Source organism: Hippocampus bargibanti, linkage group LG17 (assembly GCF_051943395.1).
Source record: "Hippocampus bargibanti isolate YZ-2025 linkage group LG17, ASM5194339v1, whole genome shotgun sequence".
Lineage (NCBI taxonomy): Eukaryota > Metazoa > Chordata > Actinopteri > Syngnathiformes > Syngnathidae > Hippocampus > Hippocampus bargibanti.
In genome coordinates this window covers 6,665,123-6,686,171 of record NC_142750.1, presented here as the reverse complement: position 1 = coordinate 6,686,171, position 21,049 = coordinate 6,665,123, and the positions used below count along the sequence as shown (strand labels likewise).

Here is a 21,049-nt window from a genome sequence, read left to right as displayed (position 1 = left end):
TTCGAAAAAACAATAATCGCGATTTCGTGAGAATTCTGCTAGAATAGAAAATGTGATGGAAATTTAATGGTATAATAGCTATAGTAACAATTATTATTAATCGTTTTCACACACAAAAAAAAAAAATTCAACCAGAAAATCTAGATGATATTTTTCCTTTTGAAGCGGATGCATATCTTCTGGCTACCACACGATGGCGCGCTTCCTCTGTGACGTGCATGCGCCGTGGTGGAGCAACAGATCATCGCGCATGCGCACTTGATTGTTTTGACTGAAAATGCCGTCGGTTTCGAAAACGTCGACCAATGCGTCTCCTCAAACTGAGAAACCGACCCACTATACGTAAGTATCGCACCGCCGCCGCGTTTCTCCCACGCGTGCAGGACGACTCGTGGGACGTGTGCGTCGCCTTTGCTTTGTTCAAACACTTTGCTTGCGTACGTTTTACGAATGTTGCTTTGGCAGGGCTTTGTGACTGCCCCCAAAAAACTGCGACTTCACTGGTTTGAGAAGACGACAGCGCTCTAATGTTTCCCCGACATGGCGGATCATTGGTGTGATAGATAAAAGAACAAAAACAGCCCCGTTTATGTGCTCTTTTGTAACATCAACTTTGAAGGCTAATTGTGTTTTTTTTTTTAAAGAAGCTGCTAGCTCGCTACCCTCTGCTTGTCAACACCTCGGCCTTTCTGTTTGTTTCCCCTCGTTCGCTCTCTCCTCGCTACGTGCTTTAATTGACGTACGCCTAAGGGATTCCCACTCGGCTTGCGTCAAAAAGTGTTCATACTCTGCTACGTGAATAGGAGAACTGACGCAAGAACCCAAAAACGTTCAAATCTCTTCTTTCCCAACACGAATTAAGTCAAGGTATATGTTTTACAAAAGCAAAAAATGTGAAAAAGTCCAAAAAGTATAACGATGGGTCAAGAGTAATTAACCTTTTCCTTTTAACTCATGGTGTCTCATTTTTTTTAAAGCTGTGAAAAAAGACCCACCCCTGCTGCTTTGGGCTCTAGACACAGAATGTAGTGCTCTACAATGTCCGTATGTCCATCCATCCATCCTTACCAGGACACTGGTCATTAACTCATTCACTGCCAGACGTGCAAAAATGTGTCCACGTCAGTGCCAGGGTTTTTGTCATTGTCACTTGAATTCCAGGACCCACAGAATATTGAGTTTTCGGACTACATAAACATTCAGTACAGCTTTAGAAACCTTAGACTCTCTTCTTTCATCAGAAAAAAGTTAATTCCTAAATGATATGGGTCTGGAGTTATATGAGTTTGAAATGAGGGTGGAAGTGAAAGTCAGCTTTATTGTGAAATATGCTAATATGCGTGACATAGAGAACAGATGAAATTACTGTCTTCTCGGACCCAGCGTGCAAGATGCTTATAATGACTGACAAACATAATAAACACGAAAACGCTAACATGGAAAAAAGGGAAATGCTGCCCTCTTGTGGAAAAAAAAACATTTCCAGAGGCCATGGCCAGCGCTTTATCGTCACCCAAGCATGAAAAACAAAACGCGAAGAAATTCGGGAATGGCGCTCTATCTCATATTTTCAATTCGTGAATACAGTGAATGAGTTCATAAAGACCCTCCCCCTGACCCCACGGCAGCTGCTTTGCATTCTTTTATTAATTTATAGAGAATGTTGTGTTACACAACATCCACCCACTCATTCATCCATCCATTCATCCATTTTCTGACCTGCTTTATCCTCGCAAGGTGATTTTAAGAAAAGCAAGACAATTCCCTCCATTTTACTTGGGCCACTTTGCACACTTAGTCTGTCATTAGTTGAGAGACTCTGCAGGTTGCCTCTGCAGGACGCTGGCTTGTTATTTCGGCAGCACAATGAGGCCTCAACCATGCGTTGCCCGCTGGTGGATGACTACATTTGGAAAGAAAACCCAAACTGCTTGAGTTGCTATGCAGCAGCGCCCACGTTTTAAATGTCACTGACAAATCAGCGAGTTTAATTGTGGCAGCCATCATTGCAATCAAGATTGAAATTTCAGTTCTAACCCCTCAATGTGAACGCTGGCGTGTGTGGTTGCCGCTGCTCACCCACAGAAAAACTAATCATGTGACTGTAAAGTGACATTGAGAGTTTTGAAAGGCGCTTATAAATGAAATGTATTATTATTATTATTATTATTAATGTGCACAACATAAGCCCCTTTGCTTTTCATTTTTTTAAACTCACTTTAAAATCCTTTTCCCCCTTTGGTGTTCACCAGAGCACAAAACGTGAGCCCTTATTTTTACTTTATTTTTAACTCCAGTACACATTTCTGAATTGTCACATTCAATCTTATTGATATCTCATACCTTGTTCCAATTGTTGTGTTGTTTAATGTTTTGATTGTGAAGATCAAGACGACATATATTTTATATTCTGCAAAATCAATTGTAATATCAATAATGTAATTTCATATAAATTTTAATATCAATTTTTTCCAATTGTTATACAGTCCTCGCTGTCGCCCCCCCCCCCCTTCTTCAGAGTCATGTAATTAATGTTGTCTTACCGTGCCGTGTCATTTCTCCCCTTTCAGCTACTTGAAGGAGTTCAGGACCGAGCAGTGCCCATTGTTCCTGCAGCACAAGTGCACGCAGCACAGACCGTTTACGTGCTTCCACTGGCACTTTCTCACCCAGAGACGGAGGAGACCCATCTGCCGTAGGGACGGCACCTTCAATTACAACCCCGACGTCTATTGCACCAAATACGACGAAACCACCGGCATCTGCCCCGATGGAGACGAGTAAGTCGAAAATTGCCATGCTCAATTCCATGCTGGCGGCGATACTTGAAATATGCCGTTACCTCTGCAACCGCCATTCTAATACATTTATTCAATAATAATAATAATAATAGTAACAGTAATAATAATAATAATAATAATCTGTACCTTTCGGCTTTTCCCTTCAAGGGGTAGCTACTGCGAAACAGTATCCTCCATCTTCAGAGGTTTGATTTGCATGTTTGTATTGGCCACGCTTTTACGTCGGATGCCCTTCCTGACACAACCCTCTGTATTTATCCGGGCTTGGGACCGGCACAATAAGACACTGGCTTGTGTCTCCACGTGGCTACAGAACAAGCAACTCTATGAACTTAATAAAAATTGAAAAATCACTGCATAGTAGGAAAAAAAATTGCCAATAAATAAATAACTAAATAAAAAATACCTAAAAATGAAATAAATAACTAAATAAACACATAACCAGATAAATAAATAACGAAATAAGAAATAAATAACTACATAAATGTACAAATACACAAATAAATAAATACATAAATGTGTGAATAAACACAACCAAATAAATAACTAAATAAATGAATACACAAATATGTGAATAAACACGTAACTAAATAAAGAACAAATAAATGGATAAATAAATAAATAATTTAATAAACAAATAACAAAATAAATAATTAACTAAATAATAAATAAATGTACAGATAAAGACAAATAAATAAATGCATAATGTGTAAATAAGCACTTCACCAAATAAATAAATAATAAACACACAAATACATAAATATGTGAATAAACACATAACTAAATAAATATAATAATAATAATACATTTCATTTATAAGTAAGGATTTGGAACATATCACTGGAACATGAGTCATTTTCTCCCATTGTTTTAACCAGTGTGTAATTTCTGCTGTGGACTTTGTTGATATTCATTTATTTGTGCAGCCATCCTTTCAATCGTCCACCATTGGTACACATTCAGTGCAGACGTCCTACTCTATTGTACAGTACAGAAAAAAAAACAGGTGATGGAAGGAAAAAAAAGCTCCTTACATCAGTACGGCGCCCCTGACAATGGCAGCTATTTTTATATGACCTTACCTGTTGCCATAGCAACTGTTGCTGCTTGGACTCCATGGTGAATTCGGTGCATGCAAGAAGTTAATAATGCAATATATTTCTAATCAGGCACACAATGGACTACTGTTCTACTTTTTGTTTATTTTATGTGGGGAAAAAGCAATTTGTCGCTATCTCCTGTCAGCTGTCCTTACTTACATCGGACCACGGGCGACACGGAGCGCAAGTACCACCTCCGCTATTACAAGACGGGCACATGCATCCACGAGACAGACGCTCGGGGGCACTGCGTGAAGAATGGCCTCCACTGCGCGTATGCCCATGGCCCTCATGATCTCAGACCACCCGTCTATGATATAAGGTGAAAAACAAAAGTGTTTTTCTTCGCGATGGCCAAGAAGTGTGTGTGTGTGCGCGCGTCTGCTTTATTTATGTATTTATTTATTTTCTATCTACCGGTATCTAGAGTATCTAGCTAGCTAGCTAACTATCTATCTAGCTATGTGTCTAAATAAAATAATGTATTTATTTTTACACTTTTTTAATTGTTCTTTTCAACTCTTTAGGACTTAAAATGCCCGAATGTATTATCGTTTTAACTTGGGAATCACTTTCCATTTGTGTACTTTTTACGGGCATGTTTTTGGTCTCCTTTAAAGGACAACCAAAAACGTTTTATAACATCTAAAATACCCAAAACATGCAGGCTGATATTTTTAGGCAAATGCAAAACACCAATAAAAATGACTTGGAATGTGCTAAAACTGCAAAAAATTGAGCTGCGAATTGGGCATTTTCAGAAGGTCCCGCCCCCAGTTCGTGATGTCATGCCAAGACGTCTTGCCTTGCTCGAGAATCAAAACAATGGCTTCAGATTCAGAGAAGATGCTTTCTTGTTACTCATCCAGTTATGAATATGATTCAAATAGTTCTGAAGAGGAAAGCATACATGTTTCCAATCGATTAAAGAAGTTCTTCCGGGTCATTTTGAGGCATCAGGACTGATGTGTAGCTTCCTATAAAATGCACAAGATGGCGCCCAAGCTTCGTTGGAAATGGGCTGATTTGTCTGCTCGGAATTTGTGTCAGCGAATATCAAATAGTAGTCTTGGTGCAACACACAACGATTCACCATCGTGTTATTTATAGGTTTTCCTTCTAATTTCGACATCAACACGGATCAACACGAAGTTTTTAGACCAAACAAAGTACCCAAAATGCATTGTGTGTCGCTTAGTCAGGGGCGTTCCAGACGTGATGTAACGTCAAGAATCGTCAACAACTCAAAAACAAGATTTCCTGAATATTCAGCGCGAGTCTTAAAACGTAAAATACAGCTGTATGCGGCGGAATCTTTGTAAAATACGCTCAGTCGAAGTCATTTGAAGTGATTTTACAAATTATGGACACAACTTGTCCGGAGGCGTCGGTTGTCCTTTGAAGCTTCTTATCAACTTTAAAATGAGTGTTTTTGCTTTTCAAATGTATCTCTATTTTGACTTTTACATCAAAATAATTACAATAAACAATTAGTTTTCCAACAGGAGATGGTCAGGGTAATATTTTAAAAATGCATTACAGTGTGATTCGTTTCACTGCTTGCTTCATTATTTTAAAGGAGATGTGCACCTTACATGGTGACTGGAATTAAGCGTAATCATATAAAAAAATAATCCTGAACTATGTCACCAGAGAGATCCAAGCACAAGAGGTGCTCCTGAATGGCCAGCTGGGCTCCGGCGAAAGTATTCCCGACCTGCAGCCCGGCGTGTTAGCCAGCCAAGCCATGATAGAAAAAACCTTGAGTGAGGACCCCAGGTGGCAAGGTGAAAAACAACAGTTCATGTTAAACACTGTTAACTTTGACATCCTCTCTAGTGAGGTTGTATAATGAGATTTGCCGTGTCTGTTTTTTTATTTATTTTTAATTTTTCTTACCCTCCTGGCAGACACAAACTTTGTTTTAGCAAACTACAAAACGGAGCAGTGCACAAAGCCCCAAAGATTGTGCAGACAAGGTTACGCCTGTCCGCACCACCACAACAGTCGAGATCGCAGGCGCAATCCACGCAAGTACAAGTACAGGTGAGAAATTATTGACCCCCAAATTTTTTTTTTTACTCTGAAGTAGCGGTGGTACGTGTGTGAAAGGTTTCCTCTCTTCACTTCTTGTAATTTATCTAGCTTTCCAGCTATCTGTCTATCTAGCTGGCTATCTGGTAATCTCGCTAGCTATTTAGCTAGCTATCTAGTGATCTAGCTGGCTACCTAGCTAGCTATCTATTATCTATCTATCTCGCTACCTAATAGCTATCGAGCTAGTTAGCTAGGTATTAGCTATCTATTAGCTAGATATCTAGCTTCTATCTATTTGAATTATTCCGGTTTCAGTGAACGCTGCCGCTTATCCTGTGACCTTGAGAGTTTTGAAAGGTGCTTATAAATGAAATGTCATTATCATTTTCATTATCATAATTATATTATAACCATTATTATTATTATTATTATTATTATTATTATTATTATTATTATTATTATTATTATTATTATGTGGTTTGCCTTATATATGGAAAACTTTCATATTTTTATAAATTACATTTGGAAAACCTTTGTTATTCATTGAATGTGCGCCTTATAGTCCAGGGTGCGCCTTATATATGGACAAAGTTTGAAAATACACCATTCATTAGGGGTGCGGATTATACTCCGATGCACCTCATACACCGGAAAATACGGTAAATGTACTCCTTCTAAAAATAAAAACATTTTATAGCCATCAATGAATCTAAATGGAATGTGGAAGGAAGCCAAAGAGTTGGGAGTGCCTTGCAGTTGCCCCATTTTGTTTGTATCTTAAAATTCAAAATTGTAGTTCATCTAAATCACTGGTGTCAAAGTCAAGGCCCGGGGGCCAAATCCGGCCCATCACAACATTTTCTGCGGCCCGCAAATCAAACTTGTGAAATTCCATAATGCATGCTAAAATCCGAACCAAAATGTCATATTTTTGGATGTAAACCACAATAACAGTCATTATTCTTGACTTCAGATTTGAAAACTAGTTATTCATTAATTTGTTGTGCGCTCTATATGTAATATGTGGAGGGGATTAAACATTCTAATGGCTTCCCCAAATTCCTAACGGCCCTCAAGAGGAAACCATAACTACAATGTGGCCCGCGGAAAAAAATGACTTCGACACCCCTGTCTGTGAAGCTCTAAACAAATTATTTTACCAATGATATTATTCTCATATTTCGAGGGGAAGAGAACGGCAAACCACTGTAATGTCACCCAACAGGTCAACTCCCTGCCCCAGCGTCAAACACGGCGACGAGTGGGGCGAGCCCTCCAAGTGCGAAAGCGCCGACGCTTGCCAGTATTGTCACTCACGTACGGAGCAGCAGTTTCACCCAGAGGTGACTATTAAATTTATCCTTATCCCCTACACTACGCATAAATATGGCATTTGTATTTTACTCTGCTCCCCCCATTTCACCCTCGTTCGTCCATTCCGAGATCTACAAATCCACCAAGTGCAACGACATGCGGCAAACTGGCTACTGTCCCCGCGGGCCCTTTTGTGCCTTTGCACACGTCGAAAGTGAGTCATTCCAGACACTCTTAAAAAACAAGTTGTTAAAAAAGGAGACCAAATAAGCATAAAAGTTAGAACAAGCAGTTACTTGAATAGCACGAATTGGAGTGCGGACCTCTGGTCAAGGTCAAATTGGGAACAAGACGGAATTAAAAAAGGTTGTATGCTTGTGAATTCCTCTTTTATACTGAGGCGTTAACGACTCCCCTCTCCACAGGAATCCCCTCCACCGAGGATACCGTGAGCTCATTGCTAACAGCCATACATTCCAGTTCGCATTCCCAGCTTGGCCCTCAGCAGTATTCCGAGGGTTCGGTCGCAGAGTGGGCGACGACGACGGCCGGCATCTCGGGCACCAGTAACGGACAAGTGGCGAGTAGTGTATGTTCTTCATATATGGCTTGAAATCCTTTTTTTAGAGTTTTATGAATCAATACAATGACACAACATGGCAACTGATGTGTACAGCGAGATGAAATTCATGGGGAATTAAAATGTGCTTTGTGTCCACTCCCCCTCCACGGTTTAGACACAAAACAGCGTCTTCTGCGCAGTGAACCCCCTGGCGTCCAGCTTCACTTCCAGCATCACGTCCAGCTTGGCCTCCAGCGTCGGCTCGGACAGCTCCTCGCCGACCACCTTGTCCACTATGAACGCAAAAGCCACTCCATTTTATCCCGGGAGCAACACTGTGGAGTCGGTCGTAGGTACGGGGATGTCTAACATTTGCCTTTTTAAACTCATTCACTGCCATTCTCAAATGTTTTCGGGAATTTAAAATATTTATCGGGGACTGATAAAGCGCTGGTCAGACCTCTAGCAATGTTTTTTTCCATTCCACGAGGAGACAGAATTTCCTGTTTTTCCATGTTCGAGCTTTGTTACAGCTTCGGTTGTTGTTAAAGCGCTATACACACGCTCCCCTACTTACGAATATTTTTGTAGTAACATATGTAGTTTTCTCTCCTGTTGTACATATCTTTACTGAGCATATATTTTATTACATTTTTATTTTTCAGTACAAACCAATACAGGTTAGTTATACATACTTATATAAAGCTTAAACATACATTCCATACAAAATATAGCACTGAAGCAACTTACGAACAAATTCACCTTATGAACGACCGTTCAGAACTTTCGTAAGTTGGGGAGTGTCTGTATAAACCAATATGTATGTGTTGTATTTTGTACAACCGGCCCATTTCAAGCTCAGATAACTCCAGACGCATAGAAGAGAGTAAGAGAGAGTTCATTTGCTGTATTGAATGTTTATGTCGTTCTAAAAGCTCAATATCCTGTGGGTTGTGGAATTCGAGTGATAATGACAAAAACCCTGGCACTGGAGTGGACACTTTTTTTGCACGTCTGGCAGTGAATGAGTACATTTTTCCACCCCTGCAAATCTTTTTTTAAAGGTCTTACCCTCCCTGTCCTCTACTTAGGATCTGCTCTGGACATCAACTTTAGTGACATTAATGTTGCATCACTTGATAAGGAGCTTGAAGAACAAGACAACAGCGCTGGACTGGAAAGTAAGGATGAGGGAAACGTCGATATATATAATAATATATAAAAAAAATAATAATAATAATGATTATGATGATAATAATATGGACCGTAAATGTGAAGTAGAAGTCTGAAGATGGGAAACTCTCCCCGCAAAGGTGCAACCTCGAGGCATTTTTTCTAGTTTCTCACAATTACAGTATGAGCTTCATTTCCAAAATCACACATCCATGTTGTTCATCTGAATACCGTATTTTCCGGTGTATAAGGTGCACCCAAAAGCCTTGATTTTCTTCAAAAGATGACTGTGCGCCTTATACTTTCTTCATTCATTGAAGGTACAGCTTATAGTTCGGTGCGTCTTATATATGGAAGAAGTTTGAAAATACACTATTCACTGGGCGTGCACCTTATACTCCAGTGCGCCTTATACACTGAAAAATACAGTAATATGAAACCCATCAATGTGTATTTTGTGTGTTTTAGCCCCCCTATGTCATGTCTTAGGCAAATCTAAAAATGAGTTAACCCATAAAGTGACCACGTAATCGCCTCAGGTCAGAGAATGTTCAGCGGCTCAGCCCCGGTCAACATTCCCGGCTCGCTGGGGCGCTCGTCCTCCTTCAACTCGTCTTCGTCGCTGTCCACCTCGCCGCTGAGCTCGCTATCGCAGTCGCACTCCCTGCTGTCCGGCGCGGTGTCGCATCACAACCACACCGCTAACATGTTGGCCAAACAGGAGCACGGCCTGCTGGGAACGCCTTTGTCTTCTTCCCAGAATTCTTTAGGTCAGTGGACAACCCACACATCCAACATAGAGCGCCTAACCAACAAGTTATTGGTCCGCGTCTAAGCGAGATAATGTGGCATGACCATATGGGCAGTTTGTGCCCCCAAAAAAACATTCATTCATTACGGAATTGAAAATGTGACGTAAAGCGCCATTCCCGAATGTGTTCAGGTTTTGTTGTTTCTTGCAAGGGTGCCGACAAAGCGCTGGCCGTGGCCTCTGGCAATGTTTTTTTTCTTTTCCACAAGGGGCAGCATTTCCCTTCTTTCCATGTTAGCGCTTGGTTCCAGCTTCAGCTGTTGTTAAAGCACCATATAAACCAATATTTATGTATTGCATTGTATTTTGGACAGCCACCCTTATTTCAAGTTTATATAACTCAAGACCCATATAATTTAGGAATTAACTCTTTTTTTTCTGATTAAAGGATAGCATAGCGTCTAAGGTTTCTTACACTGCATTAAATGTTTATGTAGTCCTAAAACTCAATATTCTGTGGGTCCTGGAATTCGAGCGACAATGACAAAAACCCTGGCGCTGGAGTGGACCCATTTTTGCACACGTCTGGCAGTAAATGAGTTAATATAGTTTTTCAAATCTGTAAACTGGGCATTCGTCAAAGAAATTTGATGAAGCTTGATTTTGATTTTATGAATGAAAAAACAGATGGGACTGGAAATTCTGACTTAATATTTGTCACGTGAGCACACGTTTGGAGATGATTTATTAGAATTGTTTGTCAGTGTTTTAATTTTCTGCTTAACATAAAAAAAAAACATTTTACATTCAAAATAGGGGAGCCAGTAAGCAATTCCCACAGCTGACGGATTTCCATATTTTAGCCAGAAGAATTATAGCTGTTGTAATTTGAAATACAGACACTCCCCTACTTACAAACATTTGAGTTACGAACAACAGTACACACGAACATTTTTGTAGTAACATATGTAGTATTCTCTCCAGTTGTACATGTGCATATCTTTATAGAGCATATATTTTATTAAATGTTTATTTTCAGTACAAACAAATACAGGTTACTTATACAAGCCTTAAACATACTTCTATAAGCCTTAAACATGCATTCCATACAAAATATAGCACTAAAGCAACTTATGAACAAATTCACCTTACGAACGACCATTCGGAACGTATCTCGTTTGTAAGTTGGGGAGTGTCTGTACACAGTTCCAAAGTGTTTGTTAACATTTTTTTACCCTGGTCCAGGCTTGAACGGCGCTAGCAGCATTTGGGACTTTGTCAGCGGCAGCTTTTCGCCGAGTCCGTCTCCAGTTTTCAGCAGCTTGACGTCCGCGATAGGTAATGGCGACGTTTCACGTCTCTTTCGGGAACTGGATGATGCCAAGAAGAAGATCAAACAGTTGGAGGAGGCGTGGAATCAAGTCAAACAGGTACGCTTCCCCCTCCCCCCAAGCCGAAAAAAATGGCGGGTTGCAAATGGCCATTCTCTGGGTTAGTGTTGGATGATCAAGAAACATTTTACATATGACACATGTACAAAAAAAATCAATAAAAATAGTGAGATCTAGAAGAATAACATTGTGCAAAATCCTTTGGGTTTTTTTGGGTGGGTGGGGGGTGATTTTTAATGTATTAAAAAAACCTAGCACCAAGTCTTATTTGTATATTTTTAATGTATTAAAAAAACTAGCACCAAATTTTTTTTTTGGTGGTGTGGGGTGTTTTTTTAATGTAATAAAAATAATCACTCTCCTACAGAGATGCGAAATAAAATATTTTTCTTTGGCGGGGGGGGGGGGGGGTATTTTTAATGTATTAAAAAAGCTTGCATCAAATCTTTTGCGTGGAAGGGGTGATTTTTAATGTAATTTTTAATAACAACTTCTACAGGCATGCAAAAGCAAAATCCTGTTTTTTTTGGGGGGGGGGGTTATAATGTGTTAAAAAAAGGCTCGCACCAAATTTCTTTTTTTGGATGGAGAGGGTGTTTATTAATGTAATTTAAAAAAATCACTTCTACAGGCATGCGAAACCAAATTTTTCTTTGTTCTGGGGGGTTAATTTTTTTCATGTATTTCAAAAAAAGCTACACCAAATCTCTTACTTTTTGGTGGAGGAATGCGAAACCAGAATCTTTTTTGAGGGGGAGGGAGGGGTCATTTTTAAAGACTTAAAAAAAAGCTTGCACTAAATCTTTTTGGTGGAGGGTTTTTTCGGGGGGGAGTGGGGAGGTAAGCAAATCTCTTATTTTACGAATGGAGGGGGTGATTTTTCATGTCATTTTAAAAAATCACTTCTACTACAGGCATGCAAAACCAAAACCTTTTTTCTTCGGGCTGGGGGGGGGTAAGTTTCTATGTAAAAAAAAAAATCTAGCACCAAATTATTATTTTATGGTGGACGGGGTGATTTTTAATGTAATAAAAAAAAACACATCTCCTACAGGCATGCGAAACCTCCCAGAAAGATGCCCAGGAAGCCAAGGAACAAGCCAAGGCGGCAGAGTCGGAGCAGCAGCTGGCTGAGCAAAACCGGGACGAGACGGAGCGCAAGCTGAAGGACCTCCGGAGCGACTTTAACGCTCTGTGCCGGGCACCCGGAACGCCGCTCCTGCGCAGCTACGGCGAGCTGGAACAGCTGCCTCTCTCCAAGCTGCACTCGCTCAAGAACCAGCTTCGCAACGACCTCGACCTTATCGACGGGGTAAGACAAAAAAACCAAAACGGCGCACCCCCCAAAATGCGTTTATAATCCACTTATTTCACATTTGTCTCCTCTCCTCCTTCCCCCCTGACAGGTCATTTATCGACTTCAGTCAAAGAAATGCGTAGTTTGCAAAAAGCACGACCGTTGCATTGTGTTGCAGCCGTGCCAACATTACGTTCTATGCGAGAGCTGCGCGCCCGGCAAAGCCGAATGCCCCTACTGTCGAACAAAAATACTCAAGTGGTGATGTACGCTCACGCACGAGAGGTATTATTGTAGATCAACTCGGAAGAGATATCCAATTTTGTATATTTCATACAACACTTAAAGGACAACCGACGTCAATTTTTTGTTTCTTAACCAACATCAGAAAAACGTTTTATAGCATCTAAAATACCCAAAACACGCAGTCTGATATTTTTATTCAAATGCAAAACACCAATAAAAATGACCTAAAGTGTCCAAAATCTGCAAAAAATTGAGCTGCGAATTGGGCATTTTCAGAAAGTCCCGCCCCCAGTTTGTGACGTCACGCCAACACGTCTTGCATTGCTTGAGAATGAAAACAATGGCTTCAGATTCGGAGAATATGCTTTCTTGTTACATCTCCAGTTATGAATATGATTCAAATAGTTCTGAAGAGGAAAGCATACATGTTTGCAATCGATTAAAGAATTTATTCCATGCCATTTTGAGGCAACATTGGGGAGAAACGATCACCAGAAAAGAGGCACAAAATGGCGACCTCCTGTGGCCACCTCCGTTTCCACAGGCTGATAAATTCCTTATATGGAGCTTGGACACCCTGTCCTGGCGGGTTTTAGGTGCAACACAAGGTTTTCAGACCAAACAATACAGCAACATACATTGACGTGATGGAAGGACTGCTACAATGTGTCTTTTTTCGGTCACGGGGCGGTCCTTTCGTGACGTCACGTACGGACTCGTCACCAACTCAAAAACAATATATGAATATGAATATTCAGCGCGAGTCTTAAAACGTAAAATATAGCTATATGCCGTGGAATCTTTTTAAAATACGCTCAGTAGAAGTCATTTGAAGTCATTTTACAAATTATTGACACAACTTGTCCGGAGACGTCGGTTGTCCTTTAAAGCTCAAATGAAATGATGCTTGACTCATGCAAATGTATCTTGTACGGGGAGATTCGGATGTTTAGATTTTGCTCATTTTACGTGGACAAAAGCTTCAGTTAGCAAAAAAAACAGAGTCGATTTGGCTACAACTAAACATACAAAAATAGGTGCTTCTTAACAAGTTAGGATATCATGGAAAACTTCATTCATTCATTAAGTCAAATTCAATTCAATTTAATTTCAATTCAATTTAACAATTTTAATGTTTGCGATTTTGTTGATGTGTAAGGAAATTAGAATAGGATAAAAAATTAACAATAAATAATATTTTTTTTCAGGGGGAGGATTGGCTTTATGAAAACAGCAAGATTCCGATGAATTGAAATGCAGTTTCACTTCAAATGGCCTTTTTAATCAACAAATCTAAAGTGAGTTTTTTAAAAATTCCGACAGAATTGAATGTGTCCAGAATCTTTACCAATGCACTTAAGTCACCATTCCTTAAATATTGGATTAGCCTTTATTAGTCTCGCAGTGGAGAAATTTACATTTCACAGCAGCAAAGTGATGAAAGTAAAAGGAAAGGAACGGAAGAAGTAGAAAAACAAAATACAGGAGCTGATGTTAAGGCGGCCACTCCCGCGGTGCCATCTTGAAGTCAAAACAACAAAAAAACTAAATAACAAGTAATGTGACATCACACAAAAGACATGTCATTCAATCTGAAGCACTTTCTGCATCCTCTTTGTCGTATGAAGCAGTACTAGATGAAAGAGGAGAGGATCAAAGCGTCCTTTTTCACCAGTGGATCAGGGATGTCATTTTCTATGAGCAAAATGTTGAGAGCAGACACGAAGCTGTAGCATCCATTGACGAAAAGAGATTATTTCACATCTCCTGTAAATCCGCTTCAATTCTCAGCCGTGACATATATGCATCAGCGCTCTGCATCAACACCCCTTTCTTCTATTTAAATATATATTAACAATATTAATAAATTAATATATATTGATAATAATGTACTTATATATAATAATATTGATAAATATAAAATACATATTTCTTCGACATTGAGGAAATCCCATGAAGCTATTTTGTATTCAAGTCAAGGGGGTCACATTTTCTTGACTGTCACCATAAAAAAAAATCAAATAAAATTTAAAAAAATCCAAGCGAAGGCCAAATGACCGAGTTGATGTCACGCTGAAAATGGGCAACTTTACAATCGACATCCACATTTTCTTGAGAAAAAGGCGGTTTTCAATTGTCCAAAAATTCACTTGTATTTTTGGGGCGAGCAAATTCAATTCTATGCAGATGGAATCTTTGATCAAAAACAAACAAACAAAAAGAAAACACGTGTTTTATCGGGTATTAGCGCCGATTGTTCCTTTTTAAGTAAAAAAGAAAAAAAGTTGATATGAATGCAGCCAGTCAAGCAATTATTCTGATCAATTTCCTGAAGGTTACTTAATTGAAGAAGCACTTTGTTGACGTGGGACTATTAAGAGGGTATCTACACATTTTGTTCAAGCTGCTTTGTAGGGCTTGTCTTTTTTTTAACTAGTTATACTTTTATAAACATACCTATAAATATATATAAAGATGGTGCATTTTTGGGGTCTGTACTGTGAAACATAAATGGACCATTTCATATTTCCTGTTATTAAATCATGGCATGATTCTGCATTTTAAGATTGAATAGGAAAGTTCAAGTGTTGTATAGTTTCTACTTTCATAGTTTAATGGATCAAACAAACAACACATAAAAATCTATTACAAACTTCCGATGCATTTTAGGCCAAACCAGTCAAATATGTCAAGTGTGGGCACACGCTATATACACACACATTGTTTAATAAGCTACTTTTGGGGGGTGAAAATTTATAAGGGGCAGCAAGTAATTTCTGCGTGTGTACAAAAAACTAGCCTCTCGAACATATCGGCCTCCAGCTCTAAAGTGCCTTCAACTCTAAATTATAGAAGTGAAAAAGCTCATTTTTAGTGAAATATGTTTAAAAAAAGGTGACAAAAACAAAAACACCATGATCATACTTATCCTCGGCCCAATTTGATGACACTTATTTTCCATATTTTACTTGATTCTATTCTATTTTGATGAAACTTCACCAGCGCCTGCATCCTTTCCGTGCAGCTCGGCTCCTTTGAGATTAGCTCTTTTCCTTCTTGGCTGTTTAGCAAAATAAAAGGGGCACCACCGGAAATTTGTATGATGAACATCATCGAGTCCGTCTAAAATGACCTTCTACTGTGTTAATGAATCGCTTTCGCTTAAAAAAAATCCAATAAAATAAAACATAGGAAGTGTGTTTCCAGGTACAAAAGATTTTGCTACATGTACATGACGTTTTCATTGACATTCCCCGATGTGACAGGAAAGCAGCGCCGTGGAAAAAATTAATGCATTTTTATCAACCGTTTACACATTTTAACTCATTCACTGCCATTCCCCAAATTTATTCGGGAATTGAAAAGCATGACATGGAGCACTCTTCCTGAATTTTTTGTTTTTTTTTTGTTGTTTTTTTTTTCTTGCGGGGGTGCCGATGGAGCGCTGGTCAGACCTCTGGCAATTTTTTCCCTCCCACCAAGGGGCAGCATTTGCTTTTTGTCCATGTTAGCGCTTTGTTACAGTTTCAGCTGTTGTTAAAGCGCTATATCAATCAATATCTATATATTGTGTTGTATATTGTACTGCCAACCCCATTTCAACTTCACATAACTCCCATATAACTTAGGAATTAACTATTTTTTTATGATGAAAGAAGAATCTAATGTTTCTCACGCTGAATTGAATGTTTATGTAGTCCTAAAACTCAAAATTCTGTGGGTTCAGCAATTTAAGTGAAAATGACAATAACCCTGGCACTGCCGTGGACACATTTGCACATCACCTGGCAGTGAATGAGTTAATTTAACAAGGTCTTTTGGTCTTTATCATTTTTTTGCTTGTAAAGACATCAATAAAAGAAGGATGTCACACTCCAAATTTAGAGAAACAAACCAAAGTGACGCTTCTCGTCGCTGCCCACGTATTCCTGAAGTTCGTCCCTTTTTAAAACGGAACGGCTTATGTCGCTGGCGAGTACCATTAAATACCTCGCGAGATGCGGAATTCTGTTTTTAAGGGCATTTATTATTTCACCTAGCTGCTTAACTCCGCCGAGGTGTTTTTTTTTTTTGCTTTCAACATCGATGCACTTGAGCCCGTGTTTGTTGCCGTTTGACCAAAGACCTGTAATTTGTACTTTACATTATACATTTTTCTTTCAGTAAAAAACAAAAACAAACGAAAACAAACGAAAGTTAGTCAAGGAAAGAAGTCATAAATTACAGTGATACCTTGGCTTACGAACTTAATTGGTTCCCAGACAGAGTGAGTAAGGCGAAAATTGTGTATCCCCAAAATTAATTTCCCATTGGAAACCATTAAAATGAGAATAATCCGTTCCCAGGTCCCCATAAAAAATAATTTTCTACTTTCTAATTTTCTAAGCCTTAAAACTACACAAAATATACATTATTTTATGTATAATAAGTGTGCTATGGTATTATAATTAAAGAAATAAACTGTACTGTATAATAAAGTCGTTTTATTTACCTTTGTGATGGTCGTTGATGGCTTGATGGAATGGAGTGGCCGGTTTCCTCAGCATTAAACACTTGATGAGGAATGTAACCTTCTTCTTTCACCATCTTGAGGAATGATCCATTTTAGGTGCTTTCTTTGTTATAATTTTATCTAGTTCCTCATCAATTGTGTTCTGTTTAGCTGGGTTGATAGCTTTTTGCATTAAGTGTACAGATGGCTTGTGCGGGTTGTTTGTGGAGCCTGATTGATGGGATATTTTAACCTTGCAGTCTACACTCTGCCTTTGAACTATCAAAGTTGAAACCCTCTCACTGTCGTCTGCCTGTCTCTAATGTTTAAACCACCTCCCCTCACTGCTGCGTTCTTAACCAATCACGTCGCTTTAACCGCTTTCAGTCGGCCGCCATTTTGTTGTTAGAAGATCGGGCTCGTTCGCGAACGACACATCACTCATTGAGGCAGCTCCGTGTACGAAAAAAGTTTGTATGCCAAGGTAAATTTTTCATAAATTTAACGACCAAAGAGTTCGTAAGCCAAGAGGTTCGTAAACCGAGGTATCACTGTATTGGCCATTTAATTCTGTCTGGAATTCGAAACATTTAAGAGTGAGAATTTTACCCATAAAAGCACAGCAGCAGACATTTTGTAGAATGTCTATCAGCACTGTCATGCTAACGATGCTAAGCAGCTCTTACAGCATGCATTTGTGACAAGAGTCCTTTTTTGACCACATTATGTTATTTTAGTTTTCACCTGCTCACTCGGACACAATGACACCAGAGTTCAGAACTTTTAGAGATTTCCTTCATGGAGGCTATCGCTAACCTTTCTATGCGCTGAAACAGCATCGATTACCAGCTCCTTGGACATAACATGTTAAAGAAGCTCATTAAATAAACTAAAGTCTTTTGTCTCAATAGGTAAAATATGCTCATTTTTAGCGTAGCTAAGTGAGCTAGCTCACAACTCTTTTGCTATTCGCCATTTTAGATCTGACTGGTTAATGGTACAATTTTTCACTGCATAATTTCATTTCTGTTTTTTATATAGTGAATTAAGGCATAAACGTGAAGCTAATTCTAGGAAGTGGCCTGACATTGGTGTGGAAAGGGTTTATATTTTTGTCAAATATTTTACTATCCCATTGGAGACAAGTACTTGTCAGCGATATTTAGTCATGAAAGATGTAGTTAAGATCAAATCAAATGTGAAAAAAAGCACGCCAAACAGGAAGAATCTTGTAAATGAAATGTACACGGAATACTGTACTTTTGAATCTTTTTTTTTTTTGCATTTTAGTTGTCGTTGTTTTTGAATGATACGAACATACGAGCCTGAAGATTTATGCAATCTTGTACAAGTGTAATGACGTCGAGTCTGATGTTGGAATTGAAAATGATTTTACTAGTGTGATTGTTCCGGAAAGTACAAAAAAAAATTCTGTATGTGAAACCGGATGTTCCACATACTGTAGATGTATTAATTTTTATTAACGTTTTGAAGCCCTGAAATATTGAATGTATGTTTCAAAATTAGATATTTGATGAAGAGGTCACTGTAATATTATTCGGAGCGCAGTTCATTCATTTTGATGTAGCATCTAGTTGTAAACTGCTATTCAATTTAAAAAAAAAGTATTAGCATTAAACTAAAGGTGGCGGGGGTTCCCCCCTGGTTAACACAGTGCTCGAATGGAAAATAGATTTAATTCCTGTCAGTCCATTTGAATATTATTTTGTTTGTGCTAATCTGTAGGAAATCAAAGTTGTAATCACAAGAATGTTACTGTCGCATCTTGATTTTGTGTTGTGAACACAAACAACCTGTATAGGCGCAGGTTCTCGAGTACTAGCAGACTTGTTTTTGTCTTATTTTTTTATTTCTACGTTAAAGATTATGTACTGCATACTTTCTATAGTGGATAATTAGTTTAACATTTGTTAAATTGTTACACTAAAGTGTTGTAATGGTTTACAGCGTTCACAAGATTATTTTTTATCATCTTGACAAATAAAGTTTTCATCTAGGTGTGATTGTTTTTTTTCTATGTAATTTTTTACAAATAAATATCTATTGTTGTCTGAAAGTGAAGAAAATACTGTAAGACTTTTTCAAAAGTATACTGGCCAAACTGACTTGACTGAGTTGATTGGTAGCAATTTGGTTAAGAAAGCTAATCCAATTCCAATGCAGTTATAACAAAACAAATGTTATCAACTTTCTGATCAAATGCATTTAAAAAAAGCAACGAATCAACGTTATTTGGGTCCCCTACTCATCATATAAAATATTTTGGATCCCCCCTCGCCCCCACCCAAACAAACCACGAATAAATTTCCCATGATAAGTGCAGTTCTCCATCTGACCACCAGATGGCAGCATAACCATACTGTGCCTAAATAAAAGCAAGTCCTTTAAAAGTCACTGTTCAGCACTTCATTTCTTAAAAACTAACGTAGTATTATCAATTTGAAATACTTTTATTTTCATATCAATTCGCATTTTTGCCAATTGAAAGAGGTTAAAGACAGTAATCATGCTGATCATGTCTCAACGGCTTTCTTTTGTGATACCTTCAATGACCTCCGGGGAAACAAATTCGGTTAATTTCCGAAAATTAGCGTTCATTATTTTTGTTGGCATATTATTCATTTCAAAAAGCCTTACCTTATCGATGAAATCTGCACATAAAACTTCAAAGGAATATGCTGATGTGACGTGATTGTTTTACAGCGTTACCTACAACACCTGTATTCAAAAATCAAGATTACCTGAACGCAGCAGTATGAAAGGGGAAAAGGTAAAGTGGACATTCAATGACGATTTTCGAAGACCTGTTCTTTCTTTTTGTTTCTTCAAACTTATGCAACGGCTCGAGTTTGAAGCAGAAAGACGTGAGCAAGGTAGCCCACACAAACACAAACTATATAACATCACATCACCCCTGCGAGTCATGTTATTAACCTGCAACGTCAATTATCTTACTCAGCTCATGAAGCGACATGTTAGCTCATTAAGCCACATGTTAGCTTAAAAGTATACACAAGCTATTGTATTGGAAAATGTGAGAAACAGCGGCTCCCCCCGTTTTGACAAACTATTCTCACGGTCGTAAATGTTTACTTTAAAGTCATATCTTCATAAAAGTGTCCAAATTGCAAATTAAATGTTTGATAAGCGGATCGATGGTATTTGTACGTATTTCGGGGCGCTGCAACTTTTCGGCAGGGGTGACAAAAGCATGCATGATTAGAAGTATAAACAAGGGCCAAATGTAAAAAAAACAAAACAAAAAAACACAACAATAACAACCGGTAAAAGTACCAATATAGCCCCGTTGAATTGTGTAAAAGTACAAAACTGTTGAAATGACCTTCATTACAAAAAGTCAAAAGTCTATGTACCTTAACTCACTGCCAAAACGATGTCATTTTCACTCAAATTCCAGGACCCACGGAATACCCCAATAATCTCAAAACCCACATATTTAAAATTTCATTTTCGGTGTAGCTTTATCTCTCATTTCTATTTACAATTGTATTTTATTTATTATTGTATCTGTTTTTTTCTTTGCTCGTCTGTGACTGTGAAGTGTCCTTGAGAGCTTTGAAAGGTGCTTGAACATAAAATGCATTATTATGATGATAATATTGAGTTTTAGAACTAAATAAACATTCAATGCAGTGTAAGAAACCCTGGACTCTCTTCTTTCACCAGAAAAAAAGTTAATTCATAAATTAGATGGTTCTGGAGTTATATGAGCTTGAAATGAGGATGGCTGTCCAAAATTCAATGCAATACATATATTTTGGTTTATATAGTGATTTAACAACAGCTGAAGCTGTAACAAAGTACTAACATTGTTGGTTGACTGTAATCGTGTTGTTGGCAGTG

General features: G+C 38.5%; 1 protein-coding gene across 3 annotated transcripts; it reads left to right on the top strand.

The window, feature by feature from the left end:
* Positions 1–223: 223 nt before the first annotated feature.
* unkl (unk like zinc finger) lies at positions 224–19,183 on the top strand. 3 transcript variants are annotated; one of them, XM_089018263.1, is made up of 15 exons: positions 224–342; positions 2,571–2,780; positions 4,047–4,223; positions 5,555–5,688; positions 5,812–5,947; positions 7,164–7,281; positions 7,382–7,466; positions 7,678–7,841; positions 7,990–8,167; positions 8,906–8,995; positions 9,527–9,757; positions 10,984–11,168; positions 12,184–12,441; positions 12,536–12,711; positions 13,881–19,183. In XM_089018263.1, the coding sequence occupies exons 1-14, from the start codon at positions 278–280 to the stop codon at positions 12,689–12,691; spliced, it is 2,187 nt and encodes a 728-aa protein (XP_088874389.1). In that variant the 5' UTR covers positions 224–277; the 3' UTR covers positions 12,692–12,711; positions 13,881–19,183. The 3 variants fall into 3 exon arrangements, with proteins under 3 accessions (XP_088874389.1, XP_088874388.1, XP_088874390.1); XM_089018262.1 differs by having other exon boundaries at positions 12,536–19,183; XM_089018264.1 differs by lacking the exon at positions 13,881–19,183 and having other exon boundaries at positions 7,678–7,832; positions 12,536–13,690.
* The last annotated feature ends 1,866 nt before the right edge of the window (positions 19,184–21,049 follow it).